General features: G+C 37.4%; 2 protein-coding genes across 7 annotated transcripts in view; one reads left to right on the top strand and one right to left on the bottom strand.

The window, feature by feature from the left end:
- Positions 1-3,741: 3,741 nt before the first annotated feature.
- On the top strand, positions 3,742-14,169 carry LOC106872596 (protein transport protein Sec61 subunit beta). Its single transcript, XM_014919631.3, has 4 exons — positions 3,742-3,885; positions 11,253-11,347; positions 12,704-12,805; positions 13,863-14,169. Exons 1-4 carry the CDS (start codon positions 3,883-3,885, stop codon positions 13,948-13,950), a joined length of 288 nt encoding a protein of 95 aa, XP_014775117.1. The 5' UTR covers positions 3,742-3,882; the 3' UTR covers positions 13,951-14,169.
- A 4-nt stretch (positions 14,170-14,173) lies between these two features.
- LOC106872595 (uncharacterized) overlaps positions 14,174-17,568 on the bottom strand; it is a 156,546-nt gene continuing 153,151 nt past the window's right edge. For all 6 annotated transcript variants that reach the window (XM_089348191.1, XM_089348193.1, XM_089348195.1 and 3 more), the window contains 2 exons: positions 17,207-17,302; positions 14,174-14,274 (listed from right to left, as the gene is read on the bottom strand). In XM_089348191.1, the coding sequence (XP_089204317.1) occupies positions 14,211-14,274; positions 17,207-17,302 (160 nt within the window). In that variant the 3' untranslated portion in view covers positions 14,174-14,210. The remainder of the gene's footprint in view (positions 14,275-17,206; positions 17,303-17,568) is intronic.

Below are 17,568 nucleotides of genomic sequence, written 5' to 3'. Positions count from 1 at the left end.
GAGGGAAATAAAAGTAATACTCACTGCCCGGAAGACTGTTATCGAATTTGATAACAAGCTATGGGCAAGAAAAGACACACCCAACCTCTTTGATATTACAATGGGATCGCCAGACTCATCGGAAACAACTGACCTGGTAGGTCTTTATATTTTAGACAATATAAGTAGGGAATTTCCTGAATTAACTGGAGGTCTCAAAAGAGACGACGCATTATTTTTGGTTGAAAACATTTCGAATAGGCGTCTTGAGTTACTTAAAAAACACCTACACAAATTCTTTAATAGGTTTGGCCTATCCATAACTATTGAAAATGAAAACTATTCTATAAATTATTTAGATGTAAATTGCAACCTAAATACTGGACTACATGAGCCATATATAAAGGAAAATTCTAATCTAAGATATATAGATAGTTCTAGTAACCATCCCCCACAAATAAAAAAAGCACTACTACTGAATATAAGTAAAAGAATTTCAAACCTCTCCTCTAATGAAGAGATTTTCAATAAACATAAGGAGAGATACAATGTGGCACTAAAAAATGCAGGATATAAGGATAGAATAAAATACATCCCCAATAACAATAATAACCATAATAGTCAGGATGGAACAACTCCCTCCAAAATGAATAATTTTGCCAAATGTAGCATGCCAAAAACAAATAAAAACAAAATTAATGGTTGTGGCAACAGTAATGGTAATAATGACATTAGTAATAGTAATAGGAAAAATATTAAAAATAGGACAAGACAACCAGTGAGAAATAATAGTAATGAAAGCAATAGGAATAAGAGCATTGCAAATAGAGTTGTTGGTAATGGTGGTAATAATGATGATACTGATAATAATTGTGGACGAAATAACGACTTTAAAAACAATAGTGATGATAGGAATAACAGCAACAAAAACGGTAACATGAAGAATAATATTAAATATAATATTAGAAAGTATAATACCGGAAGATCCACACATAATCTAGGCAACCCTTATAAGGACAATAATGGGGTAGACACTCTGTGGCTAATAATCCCCTTCGCCATGCAGATCAAAAATGACATAGTAAAAACAATCTTCAGTATAATCAATAAACACTTTGTAAGAGGAAAAAATAAATATTGGGAGTTAATTAATAATAGAACAGTAAGAATAGGATATAGCCCAATGCACAACCTGGCTACCATAATTTCCTCAATTAACAATAGAAAACTAGATAGTAGGAAAAATAACATAGACAACACAAACATATAAAGCAACAATATTAGCTATAATAATAATAATCATAGTAATGGTAATGATGATATTAATATTGATACTGGAAACAATAACATTAACATAAACAATAAAAATAATAATAATAGTACAAGTAACAATAGAAGTATTAATATTAATAATAATAATAATAGTAGGAATACTAACATTGATAATAACAATAGTATTAGGAATAGCAGCGTCTTGGGGATCAACAGAAACCGAATAAATAGCAATAGCATGGCAAATTTTAACACCAGTCACATTAACTATGTGCACCAAAGTAAAATTTGTAATTGTAGAATAAGTGAAAATTGTATGCTCGAAAATAGCTGCATGAGAAAGGAGGTAGTATACCAATGTGTAGTAAATACAAAATATGATAATAGGGTATATGTGGGTGCAGCTAAAAATAGTATGAAACAAAGACCTAATTACCACAATTATATGTTTAGGAACAGGAACAGAAGAAATTCTACCGGATTAAGTAGCTCTCAGAGAGAGAGAGAGAAGTATCCCTTAAGGCGTATGCTACAGAATGTTCCAACAGAGTTATTTATCTTTAAAAATGTGTGTTTGATATGAACATTAAGACACTGCATCCAACAAATAACATTGTAGATGGTTTTAGCAAGTGTCATATTTCATTGAATATTTTTGAATAGCTGCTATATTCCACACGGATGTGGCACAGCTAACACTTTCTACCACAATATGGAGGTTTTCTGTCTGTCATCCTTATCCCTCATTAATCAGGTCTCTAGTAGCCATCTCCTGTTCTTGGATAACAAAGACATAGCCTTCTAGGTGAGATGTGATGTATCTATCCTCCTTTCATATTTTTTATTTGCATCGACCGTGCAATGTACTAAAGGAGCCATTCCTCATCACCACTCCTGATCGCACAGTCCTTACAATTTCAGTATAAACATCTCAATGCAAACTCAATAGGCCTGGTGATATTCTATGGAACAATCATGCACTGTCATAGAGATCAGCTACCCAACAGCTGTGAATGTCTTGTCTAAAATTGGAGGAATGGAGAACGTTTATGGTGAGTTAATGAGGAACTGCAGGCTCTAGTATCCAGACTATAGATTTCCATTTGTATCTGTTATAGATGTGTACCATATGTACTCCAGTTTCTGAATAGGTACATTGCACCTCTGTGTGTCACAAAAGGCATTTAAATGGCTTGGCAACAAGAAGGACAACCATAAAACACTGCCTCAGAAAGACCATCTCACCACGCCAGCATAGAAAGGTCAACATAAAATGAAGGGAGAGGGGGATAAATGATTTTTACCATAGGCTATCAGGGGTATTATAACAACAGATTTACACAAAAGCCTCATAAAGCTAGAGTTCTCCGAGAAAGAACAATAGAAGCTAACTCACATCCTCCAAATACCATTGAATAGTTGTATAGGAAAGATTTGTAAAATGTTCCAGAGATTTTCCATCTGAGTTTCCTGAAATTAATGCATGTATACAATCATGTGCATATGTTAATATACAGAGTAATGAAAATATGTACATACATAAGAGTAATGAAACATGTACTTGTGTACAAAAGAAACATGCACACTATTAAATGAATGCAAGTACACCTACACATGCACTTACATATAAGGATAGATTAATTCACAAACACAAGGAATTATCTAAATGTTTTGAATCAAATTCAAGAACCTTGCCACTTTGTTAATGACTGGCTTGACATCTACAAAGAAATTTAATAAATTTTAGAAAATACATACATATGTGCATATACGCTTGTATGCATATACACATGTACATACATACATATACAGAGAAATAGAATTGTACTAAACTAACGATGGATTGTCTGAAACTGAACCTGTTATAGAAATAGCAGTCAAAGCTCTCTTTCATATTAAACCCTACCATGTTAAAATAAAAAGGACATATTTGATAATGTCTACATCTGAAAATAAGACTGTCTGATCACAGCTGGAAATGCGTTTGACCATATGTCTGCTGGATCAGGGCTGACTAGGGTTAAGCATCAGTGATAATTGTCATCTGCCTAGATATCAGAGGTCTACTCTATGATAGAAGTAAAGGCAACGTTCACTTTACTGTGTCAACTGACCTGAGAATACTCAACAAGCAATGGTTTTGGCACAGAATTAAAGATTTTGGTGGTGTCAAAATGGATAACAACCACCCATGAGCCGCCATCTGTAGTTTGAGTGATGTCTTCAGGAAATTAGATGAATTGGCTACAGCAGTTGGTCTTAGGAATAAATCCAAGTTGTGAGGACCAAACGAGGTTTAGAGAGTACCAGAAGTTCCAGAATTTCTCTGACATTGGAATTTCTCCATGTAGAAAGTGATGATGTGCTTATACAGACGTCGCAGAAAAATACCTCTTGCTGTCAGTAGGATATGAATCGAGGAAGATTTGACTGTTATTTCTAGCAGGTTCAGCTACCATGTAGCAACTCTTCACTTGATCATATGCGCACATTCGACATCTGTGGACAGAGTTATCTACCTTGTTTGTATACGTATCTACTTAAGTGAGAGGGCGTAAAGTGTCACTTCCGTCTACGTTGCACACTCCTCAGCATTCCAGTTCTCGGAAGAAGGACTTCAAACTAAACAATATGGTAATGTCATTTTATCATTTCTGATTCTTCTTTTATTTAAATTTAAACAACATTCTTTTGATATGTAACCCCAGTTCGATGCTGATTTAAAACAAACTTATTATCGAAGGCATTCTAACCGTGTCCATCCAGTCTGTGAGGAGGCTGACCACGTTTTCCAGGATATTACGCTTTAATTAAGGTGATAATGTGATTTGAGAAAGATTTGGTTGATTTTTCTAACAGTTCGAGCGACCAGTTGCTTCATACTCTGTTTGTGAAAGTCTCTTTCTCTCGTGTGAAGACTCCTAAACCCCTATTATATAAACCCTAGCTGCCACGTATGGGGTTGGGCACAATGAGTAAGATTTATTGCATTTTTTACTTCGAAGAAAAAAAAAATTCTTTCGGATGTTCACAACATTACAAAAATATATCAGCTAAACAAATGACCCTCTCTAAGCGCATTAAAAATACTATTTCAGAAAATTATCACCGTTCCCTTTTGCGCATATAAAAGACAAATTTAGCTGGGGGTAAAATGAATATGGGTAGATAAAGTAATTTGTCGCTTCAATTCTCCAGATTTACGTTTGAAAACAGACTCATACGCATCAGTATCCATCCTTAGACATCAGAAATACTACAAAATTTGTTTAATATCTAGATCAGATGAAAAGATCATGGGGAAATAGCACATAGTGTGAAATTAATGAAATTCGACTAAATCGAAAAGCTCTACATAGAATAGCTTCTTCCCGATATATTTACTTTCTTTGTAGTTAAAGAGGAGAAACTATTGAGATTATTCGTTACTCATTTTGTCCCATTTAGACATCACTTTTTGAAAATTATCAAATTAAACTTTTGCGTGAGAAAAAAATTGACTTGGAATCTAACAAAGGAAAGAATATTGATTGTTAAACGCTCAAGACTATCGAGACATTTTATTAGCCACCTCAGTTACAATCGGGTCAAAGTTGAGGAAACATTTCTTGAAAAAAAAAAAAGTACTCGTCACCAGACTTTCAAACTCTCGACTTCAGCGACGACGACGTTGACCAATTTTTACTCCCAAAGATGATGTAACAAAATGATGAAACAATATTCGCAATATAATGATTTCAAACAAGTAGGGAGAAGATAATGAGAAATCAGAAATTACCCATTTTGCCCTGGTTACCAGCCCCCCCCCCACACACACTAGGCTTGCATTTAAAGTCCTACTGTCGTACACACACACAAACATGTGTATGAGTACAATAATTATGACTTCACACCGCTCATGTGCCATTATACACAGACACCAAGTTATATATAGCATGTGTACCAGTAAGATACCAGAATTTAACTAAACATTAAAATTGCATGGCAAGTTTAGCCCTTTTCGAGCAAACCTCTGATCATCATCATCATCATCGTTTAACGTCCGCTTTCCATGCTAGCATGGGTTGGACGATTTGACTGAGGACTGGTGAAACCGGATGGCAACACCAGGCTCCAATCTGATTTGGCAGAGTTTCTACAGCTGGATGCCCTTCCTAACGCCAACCACTCAGAGAGTGTAGTGGGTGCTTTTACGTGTCACCCGCACGAAAACGGCCACGCTCGAAATGGTGTTTTTTATGTGCCACCCGCACAAGCCAGTCCAGGGGCACTGGCAACGATCTCGCTCGAAAATCCTACAGGAGCCAGTCAGGCGGTACTGGCAACGGCCACGCTCAAAATGGTGCATCTCATGTGCCACCCGCACAAGAACCAGTCCAGGGGCACTGACAACGATCTTACTTGGCTTGCCGGGTCTTCTCACGCACAGCACATTTCCAAAGGTCTCGGTCAGTCGTCATCGCCTCGGTGAGGCCCAATGTACGAAGGTCTTGCCTCACCACCTCAGCCCAGGTCTTCCTGGGCCTACCTCTTCCACGGGTTCCCTTAACTGTTAGGGTGTGGCACTTTTACACGCAGCTATCCTCCTCCATTCTCACCACATGTCCATACCAGCGCAATCGTCTCTCTTGCACGCCACAACTGATGCTTCTAATGTTCAGCTTTTCTCTCAAGATACTTACATTCTGACGGGTATTCACATTGACATTACACATCCAACGGAGCATACTGGCTTCATTCCTTGCGAGCTTACGTATGTCCTCAGCAGTTACAGCCCATGTTTCACTGCCATGTAGCATGGTTGTTCGTACGCAAGCGTCATACAGTCTGCCTTTTACTCTGAGTGAGAGTCCCTTTGTCGCCAGCAGGGGTAAGAGCTCTCTAAACTTTGCCCAGGCTATTCTTATTCTAGCAGCTACACTTTCAGCGCACCCACCCGCACTACTAACTTGGTCGCCCAGTAAGCGGAAGCTATCGACTACCTCTAGTTTTTCACCCTGGAATGAGATAGAAGTTGTTTCCTGTTTGTTTGCAGTCTTTATTGCACCTGAACATCTGCCACAAACAAAAACTAACTTGCTAGTTAACCTGCCTTTGATGTTGCTGCACCTCTTATGTGTCCATAGCTTGCAGCGGGTACATCTTATAGAGTTACTACCTACTCCTTTTCTACATACTGAGCAGGGCCATCTACCTGAAGGGGTTTGTGTTTTATCTACCTTCCTACTTATTAGGATTTTGGTTTTAGCTAGGTTGACTCTAAGGCCCTTCAATTCTAGACCTTGCTTCCACACCTGAAACTTCTCCTCTAGTTCTGATAGTGACTCCGCAATTAGGGCAAGGTCATCAGCATAGAGGAGCTCCCAGGGGCAACCTGTCTTGAACTCCTCTGTGATTGCCTGGAGGACTATGGTAAATAAGAGGGGGCTGAGGACGGAACCTTGGTGGACCCCTACCTCTACCCGGAATTCATTGCTGTACTCATTTCCAACCCTCACCTTACTGGCAGCATCTCTGTACATGGCTCGCACAGCTCTCACTAACCATTCTGTACATGGCTCTCACTAACCATTCAAATGTGTTGCTTATATGATCAGCCTGTTGTTTCGTTCTCTAGTATATTGAAGACCTCATTAATGTATCTTTATGTTTCTTATAATTTAGTAGATTGGGATTTGAGGGAGATGCTGATTCCTGTTTTTAAGTCATTGTTATAGAAAGTCTTAGTATCAGCAATAAATTGTTCTTCTCTGTTGTGCCACGAGACTGACTCCCATGCCAGTGGCACATAAAAAGCACCATTCAAGCATGGTCGTTGTCAGTGCTGCCTGACTGGCCCCTGTGCTAGTGGCACGTAAAAGGCACCCACTACACTTGGAGTGGTTGGCGTTAGGATGGACATCCAGCTATAGAAGCTTTGCCAGAATGGACTGGAGCTTGGTGCAGCCTCCTGGTTTGCCAGTCTTCAGTCAAACCGTCCAACCCATGCCAGCATGGAAAGCGGACGTTAAAAGATGATGATGATGTTAGTTTCTGTCCTCAGTTGTTTATATCAAGGTCCAGTACTTTTGGTACTTTTTTTAGATAGTGACCACCAAATGACTTCTGCCATCAGCCACATCACTATTACTCATAACCCCTTCTACCTTATCCTCAGGTAATATGGAATCAATGATTTTTTAACCCCTCTCCCTTGCTTTATTTGATTTGTTGTCCACCCTATGTACATTACTCTACTGAATGCTTGCTTGCTTTTAACTAATAACGCAGCTGATCATGTATACATAAGACAAGGGAATTTTTACATAGTTATGCAACCTGCTGGAAATAGCCAAGTATCCTCAACTCAAACTACACTATCTTAAAAATATAGAATGATCATGGCTGGAATACTTCTGAGCATAGATTAATATAGGCCTAAAATAAATATCCATGCACTGACTGCATAGTATGTTGGGCAAATGTCTTCTAACATAGCCTCAGGCTGACTGAAACCTTGTAAGTGGAGGTACAGCATAGCTGAGTGGTTGAAAAGCTTGATGTCCATCTTCCATGCTGGCATATATATATATATATATATATATATATATATATAACGTCCGCTTTCCATGCTGGCATGGGTTGGACGGTTTGACTGAAGACTGGCAAACCAGGAGGCTGCACCAAGCTCCAGTCCATTCTGGCAAAGCTTCTATAGCTGGATGTCCATCCTAACGCCAACCACTCCAAGTGTAGTGGGTGCCTTTTACGTGCCACTAGCACAGGGGCCAGTCAGGCAGCACTGACAACGACCATGCTTGAATGGTGCTTTTTATGTGCCACTGGCATGGGAGTCAGTCTCGTGGCACAACAGCCTGCTTCTCCCTGCCCTATATATATATATATATATATATATATATATATATATAGGGCAGTGAGAAGCAGGCTTCTGCTAATCCCTGTATATTTATGATTATATATATATATATATATATATATATATATATATATCAGGCTGAGTAAAAAGTAAGCAACGTTTTGAAACATGAAATTCATCACAATATATTTCAACAATGCAGAAATTTTATTCATCAAAGTAAGTACCATTACAATCAGCATATTTTTGCCTAGGAGTTACAAGTTTGTTTATTCCAGTAACATAAAAATTTCTGGAGACCTGGAGCTGATAAACACTTCGAATGCACTTTCAGCATCAGTTTAATTTTTGAACTCCTCCTCTCACAGGAAACCATCAATGTACTTGAAAGAGTGGTAGTTGGTAGAAGAAAGGTCTGGAGAATAAGCTGGGTGGGGAAGAACTTTGTAGCCAAGTTCCCTCAACTTGTGGAGTGTCATTAGTGAAGCGTGTGGTTGAGCATTGTCATAAAGAATGATTGGCCCTTTTCTGTTGACCTGTCTAGGATGGAAGAGTAGCAGTTTTTCATTCATTTTGGCAATTTCATGGTGATATGTTTCTGCAGTAATGGTTTTTCTGGTTTTAAGAAGTTGTAGTGGAGGAGTCCAGCAGTACACCACAAAACTGTCACTATAACCTTCTTTCTGAAGAGCTTGGGTTTAGGGAAGGTTTTTGGTGCTTCATTTTGGTCCAACCACTGCAAAAAAAAGTTTTTTATTATTGTACAGAATCCACTTTTTGTCGCAGATTACAATACGGTCAAGAAATGGATTGGTCTGGTTACAGAGAAGAAGCAATGAGCAAATTTCATATCTGCATTTTCTGATTTTTATTCAAATCACGTGGTACCCATTTGTCAAGCTTTTTTTTGATTTTCCAATCGCATGCAAATGGTTGCAGGCAGTTTTCTGGCCAACTTGAAGTTCTTTCGCCAGTTCTCGAGTGGTTTTACATGGGTTTTTAATTGACCGGCATTGATGACAGATGGGCGTCCACTACACTTACAGTCTTCAAGGCTCAGGTCTCCACTACAAAATTGTTTAAACCATTTGTGAGCTGACCACTCACTTGTCATTTCCTCACCAAACGTTTCGTTGACATTGCGAGCAGTTTCAGCTGCTTTACATACTTTTTTGAAGTTGAATCACAAAATTGCTCGAATATCACGCTTTGACAGTTCCATTTCAGATGATTGTAACAATGGTGAAAAAAAAAATCATTTGGACAAGTTTGTCTGTATTATCAGACAATTGCAAGAAAATGTTTTTAAAAAATTCAAAACTCTGCAAAAATCCGGTACAAATTCTTCATGGTTCAAAACGTTGCTTGCTTTTTACTCAACCTGATATATATAGTTTAGCCCATATTCGTTGGGGAAAATAGATGTAAAAATAAATATACATGTGTGCACACACCACAAACCTGCAGTCAGGAAAATGTTGAGTTTGAGATCTATTAAACAAAAAAGAGAAAAAAAAAAAAGAAAAACTAAGCCCAATTCATAGTCTCCAACTGTCACCAGAGAAATTAGGCCAAGTCTTTGCCTTGATTAAAAATCTGGGTTAGAGATCCCTTTGAAAAACTGAAGATGCTCTCAAATATATACATAGGAACACTTTGTTATCAGAAATCTATGCTAAGAGGTCTAGGGCTACAGACCTGCAATTCCTTCAAATATTTGGTCAACCTAAGCACCAAGCCACTATATAGTCATTCAGCTTGCCAGAAATAACTGTTGAATTCCCTCCAATCACATCTTACTATCTTAAAAAGAGGGAGGACAAATAAGATAATTTAGATTTAGACATAAAGAATAAAGACAAGCTGGTCATGGTTGGAATGTCTTTGATATACAAGTCAACAAAGGATGTGGTTACTTAATCTGCTAGAAATAGCATCAAATTTCCATCAAATCATGTTCTATCATTCCATTAACCCTTTGGTATTCAGATTATTTTGTCAAATGTAATGTTTATTTATTAACATCGTTCTGAATTAATCCAGCATTATCTTGTAGCTTTGAGATTTTGATGATGGGATTGTATATTTTTCAAATAACACTATAGGGTAGGTGTGAGAGACCATTTATAGCCAGTTTGAACATAAAACAAGTAGTATATTGGGCCAGATATGGCTGGTTTAAATGCTAAAGGGTTAAATAATGAAAGCTACATCCATGAGATCACCACAACTAGAATGTCTTTAATAATAAACTTGTACCATTAGCATTTTGTAACTGTGTTTCTATTGAAATATACTGCTTTGTTTTAGTTAATTTTGAAATATGGAAGAATTTATCAAAATAACTTTGTCATTATTTGTTTGTGTTTGGAACAAATTAAGACGAAATTTTGTTAGTTTTAGTTTAGATTAGTTTAAAACTGAAAAATTTATATTATCAAACCAAGTGCAACTCCAGGCAGGTTGGTATCAAAATAGTTAAAGAACTCCACTAATATTTGGATTGGTGAAATCTTATAGAACTCTTTTACATTGACAATGTTCTGGGATTCACTTCATTCCCACTCACCTCCATCTTACCATTTAACACTGTGCAAAATAATTGCAGAGAATTAAAAACAATTGATTTAAAAAATTTTTTTCTTTTCTACTTGTGCAATCCTTAATTGTAAACCACTGCAATTCGTTACATACACAATACCATCTTGTAAAAGAAGCCATGCATTTAATGATAGGTCTTCTCAGTTGGGATTGATCTAGTGCTAGTTAATAACTATCACATAGCAACATCTGCAGTAGATGTCATGTATGCAAGCCTTGCTTTCTATCTTACACACGTTTCCAGAAGTTATGTTAATGCAGTTTATGTTATTGGGTGCATCAAATAGACCAGCTGGTAAAGTATGTGACAGGCACTGACTCCAGATAAATTAGCTTGTTTCAATCATATAAACGTTATATTGTTCCCCTATATAATTTTTTTGTTCTTAAATCACATATTAACTACCTTGCTATTTTTTTATCTATCTGTTAAGGGCAGAACTAAATTTACTATGATTTAAAAAGCTGTAGTGTAAGGTATGATATTCATATATTTTGGAACCAATAATGTTAAGTGGATGAAATATTTCTTTGTTTACTTTAGGCTGTTTCTACAAGTTCTACAAATGTTGGTGCTGGTCGTGGGCCAAGTTCCAAGTCTGTTGCACCCCGAACCAGTGGTAGTAGTGTTCGGCAAAGGTATGCGTCAATTTTGAACTCTTGTTTTCTCTGTCCTAACCTTACTTTTCTCCTATATCACCACAATATATTGCAGTGTATGTCACAAATTCTATATTCAAGGAAGTTGTTTTGTACCTCCATCCATCTGATTTGTCTTATTCTAAGAGAATATGTGGGAGGAAGACGACTACCCCAGTAGGTCCAAAAGAGAAATCATTTATTGATGCTGACAGCTCCATGGTTGAAAGCATACTTAAGGATATGAAGGCATTGAAAGGAATTGAACCATTATGGATAGCCACAAATATCTAGGTGGCTTAGTGGTGGGGGTAGATGCCCCAGAGGCATCATAATCAGAGTAACGAAGAGCTATCATCTTTGTTGGCAACAAAGAGATTATTTCTCTGAGTGAAGGGCAGATTATTGAATGTGTTGTATGATAGTCAAACATGAACATTGCGGAGGTGGTGCGCAGGCTGAACAGGAAAGAGGTGAACATGCTCTCTTAGGTAAGAAATGTTAACGTGTTGAACAATGGAAAACAAAGTAGTTCAGAAAAATTAGGTGTAAGAGGAATTAGATGCAAGATGCAAAAGAGAAGATTGCACTGATATGTACATGTAAAGTTTACAGAAGATGACGTTTGAGTAAAGAAATGCTGAACAATTCAGGTGGAAGAAGGTATGGGAAGTGGTAAGACTAATTGCCAGAAGCTAAACCTCATGAAGATGGTAAAAGACCACAAGTCGTTAGATTCCTGTGTTGGAGAAAACATGTTTGACCATGCAAGCATGGACACACTGGGACACAAAAATGATGATGCCTCCTAGCTGCTAGAGCAATGACCTTTCATTCAATTCACTGAAGGCTGGTAATAGGAATGACATCCAGCCATAGAAATCATGCCAAAAATGGAAGCTACAAGTGAGACATGGTTTATAAATTCAACAAAAATGATCTTCTTACAATATTCTATGATTGATCATAAAGGATATATTTTGCCTTATTTTGTGATCACATTTCTAACAAGAATATTCTACCTGTTGTGTTTAATTTTTAAAATAAACTGTGAGAGGTATAGTGGCCATGATTCAGTATATATTTAAATAACCGTAGAAACAATAGATGTAGATTGTAAGTTGAGAGGACACTTGTTCTTGATTGCTTGGGATATCCTGGGATTGGAGAGGTTCTCTGAATGACATAAGTTTGTTGGCTGTCTCTTTTTTATGGGACCTAACAACATATTTTCTACTTAATTATTTTTGCTTTATGTCTATTCATACTCAATGTAAAATCCTGTTGTACCATTTTGGGGTTTTATGTCCCTGGTAATAATATAAATTATTGCTATTATTATTATTATTATTGCAGAAAAACGACGACAACTACAGCAAAACGATCTGCAACTACAGCTGGAGGTGGTGGTGCTGGGATGTGGCGGTTTTACACTGAAGATTCTCCAGGAATTAAAGTGTAAGTAATTTTGTTTCACCAAAAGATGTTTTAGTGGTCAAGGAGTTTTATCATTAGATTAGTTCTAAATGACAAACATTACCTAGGCCTACATGATAACCTTTCACAGGTCTTTTTTCTGACTGATTTGGAAAAGGTGATCTGAAACTGGAAACCACATCATTTTGTTGACAGAAACAAGTTTACTCCAACCAATAATAAACCAGCATCTTCTTTGCTAATATCCTGTTTTTATATATTATATAACTAATATCAAAATGATGTGAAGACCAAAGTAGAATAAAAATTACTTCAAACACAAGCAAGGGTTTGTGACAGGAAGGTCATCTACCCTACAATGTGTCTTGTCCATTTCATAACAACATGGTAAAAATTGGACACAAAATCAATGTTGACAACATCATCATCATTTTAATATTCACTTTTCCATACTTGCGTGGGTTGGATAGAGGTTATCGAGGCAGATTGTCTATGGCCTGATGCCCTTGCTTGTTTTGAAGCAAGGTAATATTTCTCCATGGCTAGATATGTTTCTGCAGAATATGGAAAATCATTGACATTGCAACAATCATTCACACATGTGTGTGTGAATGGCTTCTTTTGCTTTTTGCCTACCAAATCTACTCACAAGGTTTTGGTCAACCAGGGCTATGGTAGAAGTTCATTTCACAATCACAAGGTCCTAGATTTGATCTATGATGTAGTATTTCAGACAAGTTCCTTTAGCCATAACGTGGAGTCAACCCAAGTCTTGTAGATGGAAACTGTGTGAAAGCTCATCAGGTTGATTGGTTTTGCAATCCAACAGCCTGGCCTTTGCCACACTAAAAAGGACATTATGGCATACACATGTGTAGAATACTCTGCCTCTTGTTAATTTAATAAATCAGTAGTTGAGTTGATAGAACAACTGAACGCTCATTGTAAAATCCAATGGAAAAATCTATCATAAGGGCTAATGTGTGTTTGTGTTTAATAACACTGTGTTTATAGTTGGAATAGTCTATTACATGCTGGCATCCTGTAATTACTGATGCTGTGTTTCTTTGTGTTTCAGAGGTCCTGTGCCTGTCTTGGTAATGAGCCTGCTCTTCATAGCTTCTGTGTTTATGCTACACATCTGGGGTAAATATACTCGTGGCTAAGAGACAACAGAACATAATATCCAATCACTCATGCACTCTATATCAGTGAACTGGTTACCAACATTACCATTTTATATGTCCGTTCATTTACTGTTTCACCTCCTCATTTAAATTGTATTTTTTCTCAAGAGGGGGTGGCATGTAATACCAAAGTGAAAGATTTTATCAATGGTCCTAACATTTTAGGGATTGCTGGAAAAATAAAAGAACTGATTTGAGCATAGGTGTTTCTGCTTTTTATTTATAATGTGTTACATATTTCAGTAGATGGTACTATGCGGCCTGCGATGATCTTCTGGTGTCTTCTCAAGTTGCTGATAGTAACTACAATAAACAAAAGTGTTAGTGAAAGGAGAATCAATGCATGATACTGTTTGTTGTATATAGAGAAAAACATTATACAGTATGTTATACCTCAAGAAATATATTGGTACAAAAGTATTTGCCAAGAACACTTACCTTTTGAGAAATTATCAATATTTCTATCAGCTAACAAGTGAATTTAACATTTTCAGTGGATCAAAAAATTGAATGCTCATTGTCAAATTTATCATGGCAGTACATTCTTTCATACTTTTTCTCACATGCATGTCTGTGAAATTGTATGAAAGCCCATTTATCATTGTCATTTAACATCTGCTTTTCATGCTGGCATAGGTTAGTTGGTTTAAATGAAACTGGTAAGATGGAGAGCTGCACCAGGTTCCAGTCTGATTTGGCTTGGTTTTTACGGCTGGATGCTCTTCTTAACACCAACCACTCCAAGAGTGTAATGGGTGCTTTTTATGTGCCTCTGGTACCAGTGCCATTTACATGACACTAGCAACAGCCATGACTATAATTTCATGGGTGCATGTGTGTGTGTATCTGCATGTAAGTCCATAAATTTAGGCATTAACAGTGGTTGCTTGCTCTTTTGAAGACATGTTGGATAAAAAAAAAGGTTGGTGACAGGAAGGATATCCAACCATATAATCCTACCTCAGAATAAGTCCCCTTCCAACTGATGCTAACATGGAAAAAAAAATGAACTTTGAATGAATATCCATGTGTATAAGTGTGTACTGATCTCCCTTGCTCCTATATATATATATATATATGTACACATGAAGAAGAAACTGATTTGAATGTAGGTCTTACTGTATAACTGCCATGTTTATGAGAGATTGAATAAAAAGCTTTAGATTCACTATTCTTGGTAAACATTCAACAGCTAACACAGTACGCATTGGTTCAAACTATGGTAGTAATTGGGTAGAAAACTAAAACATTAGCTAAATGAAGACACCAGCCTAACTTCATTGGCACCACACCAATGAGTGTATAAAACATTTGGAGTTTTTTCTGAAGCACCATATATATATATATATATCATCATCGTCGTTTAACGTCGGCTTTCCATGCTAGCATGGGTTGGACTATTTGACTGAGGACTGGTGAAACCAGATGGCTACACCAGGCTCCAATCTGATCTGGCAGAGTTTCTACAGCTTGGTGCTTTTACGTGCCACCGGCACGAAGGCCAGTCAGGCGGTACTGGCAACGGCCACGCTCAAAATGGTGTATTTTACGTGCCACCTGCACAGGAGCCAGTTTGGTGGCACTGGCAACGATCTCGCTCGAATATCTTTACAGGGGCCATTGACAGTTTCGCTTTCGCTTGCCCCAATAAGTCTTCGCAAGCAGAATTTTGTTTCCAATGAAGGAGACGACGTTGGCATGGGTGCCAGTCGTCGAATTTAATTCGATTGCGATTTCACTTACCTCAGCAGGTCTTCTCAAGCGGAGTTTAGTGTCCAATGAAGGAAGGTATGTATAAGTGGGCTGCCTGAGGCCTTCGATTTAGGTCTCACTTGGCTTGCCGAGTCTTCTGACGCACAGCATATTTCCACATACATGCATTCTTTTATTCTTTTGAATATTTCAGCCCAAAGACATTGACCATGCTGGAGCACTGCCAGTGTAATCCCCTTTTCAATGGCTATTCTTATGTGATTGACTTTTGGTGAAGGAGGGAGTCCAACATTGCTACCCTCTTTTGAGTTTCTTGTTAATCAGCATTTTTTGTGGTTCTTTATATTCTGAATTCAAATCCAATTGGTCAACCACAGCCACCCCTATACCTATAATGCCTCTAACAGGCCTTTCGTAATACCCTTAATGCCAGAAAGTTTGTGACTGAGGAAAGAAAGCCATGAATGTTGCGTCTTTTTTTGCCTGTCCTAATTGTTGTTTCTCTTGTCCAACTTTGTATCTTCTATCTGTCCAAATGTTTTAATGTCCTCCATTGCGTTTTTGCTCCGTTTTGATATATAAATAAATAAATAAATAAATAAATATATATATAGCGGCGTACATACAACCTTGTACTCACCTTATAGTAGGTATGTATCTAAATTTTGTACAACTCTTTTGCTATCTTTTATTCCCCCTTTCATTTTTCTCTCTCCCCCTCTCTCACATTTCTTGGCCCTTTTTCTTTAACTCCCACTATCTCCCACTCATTTATCTCCTCTGTACCTTTCTCTTTGTTTCTGATATTTTTCTAATCCTTCAATCCTGCTGCCCCCTACCCATCTCTCCTCCTTCCACGTGACCGTTGTCCGGCCAGCCATGATCTTTCTTTCTTGGCCTGACTACCGACCGCCAACACCTCTTATGTCCATTTCCTATGTTCCTGCCTTTAGGCTTTCACTTCATACATGCCAGGTCAATTTGATTCGTTCTCAGTCGAAAGACGCCTGTTGTTATTTCTTGTTGTTTGTATTCGCAATTGTATACCATGTTCTCCGTTTTCTTTGTTTGTTAGTTTTTTTTTGTCTTTGTTGCCATACACATTCGCTAGCTTTCTTACAAAGGGGTCTAATGCTCTTAGCTTAGACTTTTTTGGGGGCAACCAGATCAAACCATCTCAAGTGTAATTGCCCGAAATGGTCGTGACTTCTGGAACTTGACTGAGGAAAGAAAGCCATGAATGTCCCGTCTTTTTTTTACCTGTCCTAATTGTTCTTTCTGTTGTCTGCCTTTGTATCGTCTATCTGTCCGAATGTTTTAATGTCCTCTATTGCGTTTTTGTTCCATTTATATATATATATATATATATATATATAATATATACATACATGTATGCACGCACACACAGAAAGAGGAGCAAAGTATTCACTTAAATATACATCCATAGATGGCTAAATCTGAACACTCTCCTTGGTATCAATGTATATGTGTGATATTAGGAGTGAAAAAATAGTATACTGACTTTGGGCTGTACATTAGTTTCTTGTCTTCAGGGTACCATTCTGGTCTGGAATATTTCTTGTATGATTTCATCTGAGATTTCTGAGCAAGATAATCACTGGTAATAAAATCAAAATTACAAGAGTTATTTTACTCTAATAATTAGATACAATGGACTACATCCATTACTTCATGTTATCACAGAAATGGGTTTGGGTTTGGGTTTGTTTGCTTCTTACACATTAAATGTTGGATGTGATTCAGCTTTCTGGTGATAACCACTCTACAATGGTTTTGTCACGTCCTACGAAATTTATGACCAAAGCTCCATCTATCATTTGCTACCTACTGAAATTAATGACCTCAACTCTATCACTCGTTAAC

This window comes from Octopus bimaculoides, chromosome 2 (assembly GCF_046866305.1).
Source record: "Octopus bimaculoides isolate indiv1 chromosome 2, ASM4686630v1, whole genome shotgun sequence".
Taxonomy (NCBI): Eukaryota; Metazoa; Mollusca; class Cephalopoda; order Octopoda; family Octopodidae; genus Octopus; species Octopus bimaculoides.
The sequence above is the reverse complement of the archived record's forward strand: the minus strand, read 5'-3'. Positions and strand labels throughout refer to the sequence as shown.

Coding starts and splice junctions, on each gene's coding strand:
- LOC106872596 (XM_014919631.3), top strand. Junction 11,348..12,703: donor GGTAGTAGTGTTCGGCAAAG/GTATGCGTCAAT, acceptor TTATTATTGCAG/AAAAACGACGACAACTACAG. Junction 12,806..13,862: donor GATTCTCCAGGAATTAAAGT/GTAAGTAATTTT, acceptor TTTGTGTTTCAG/AGGTCCTGTGCCTGTCTTGG.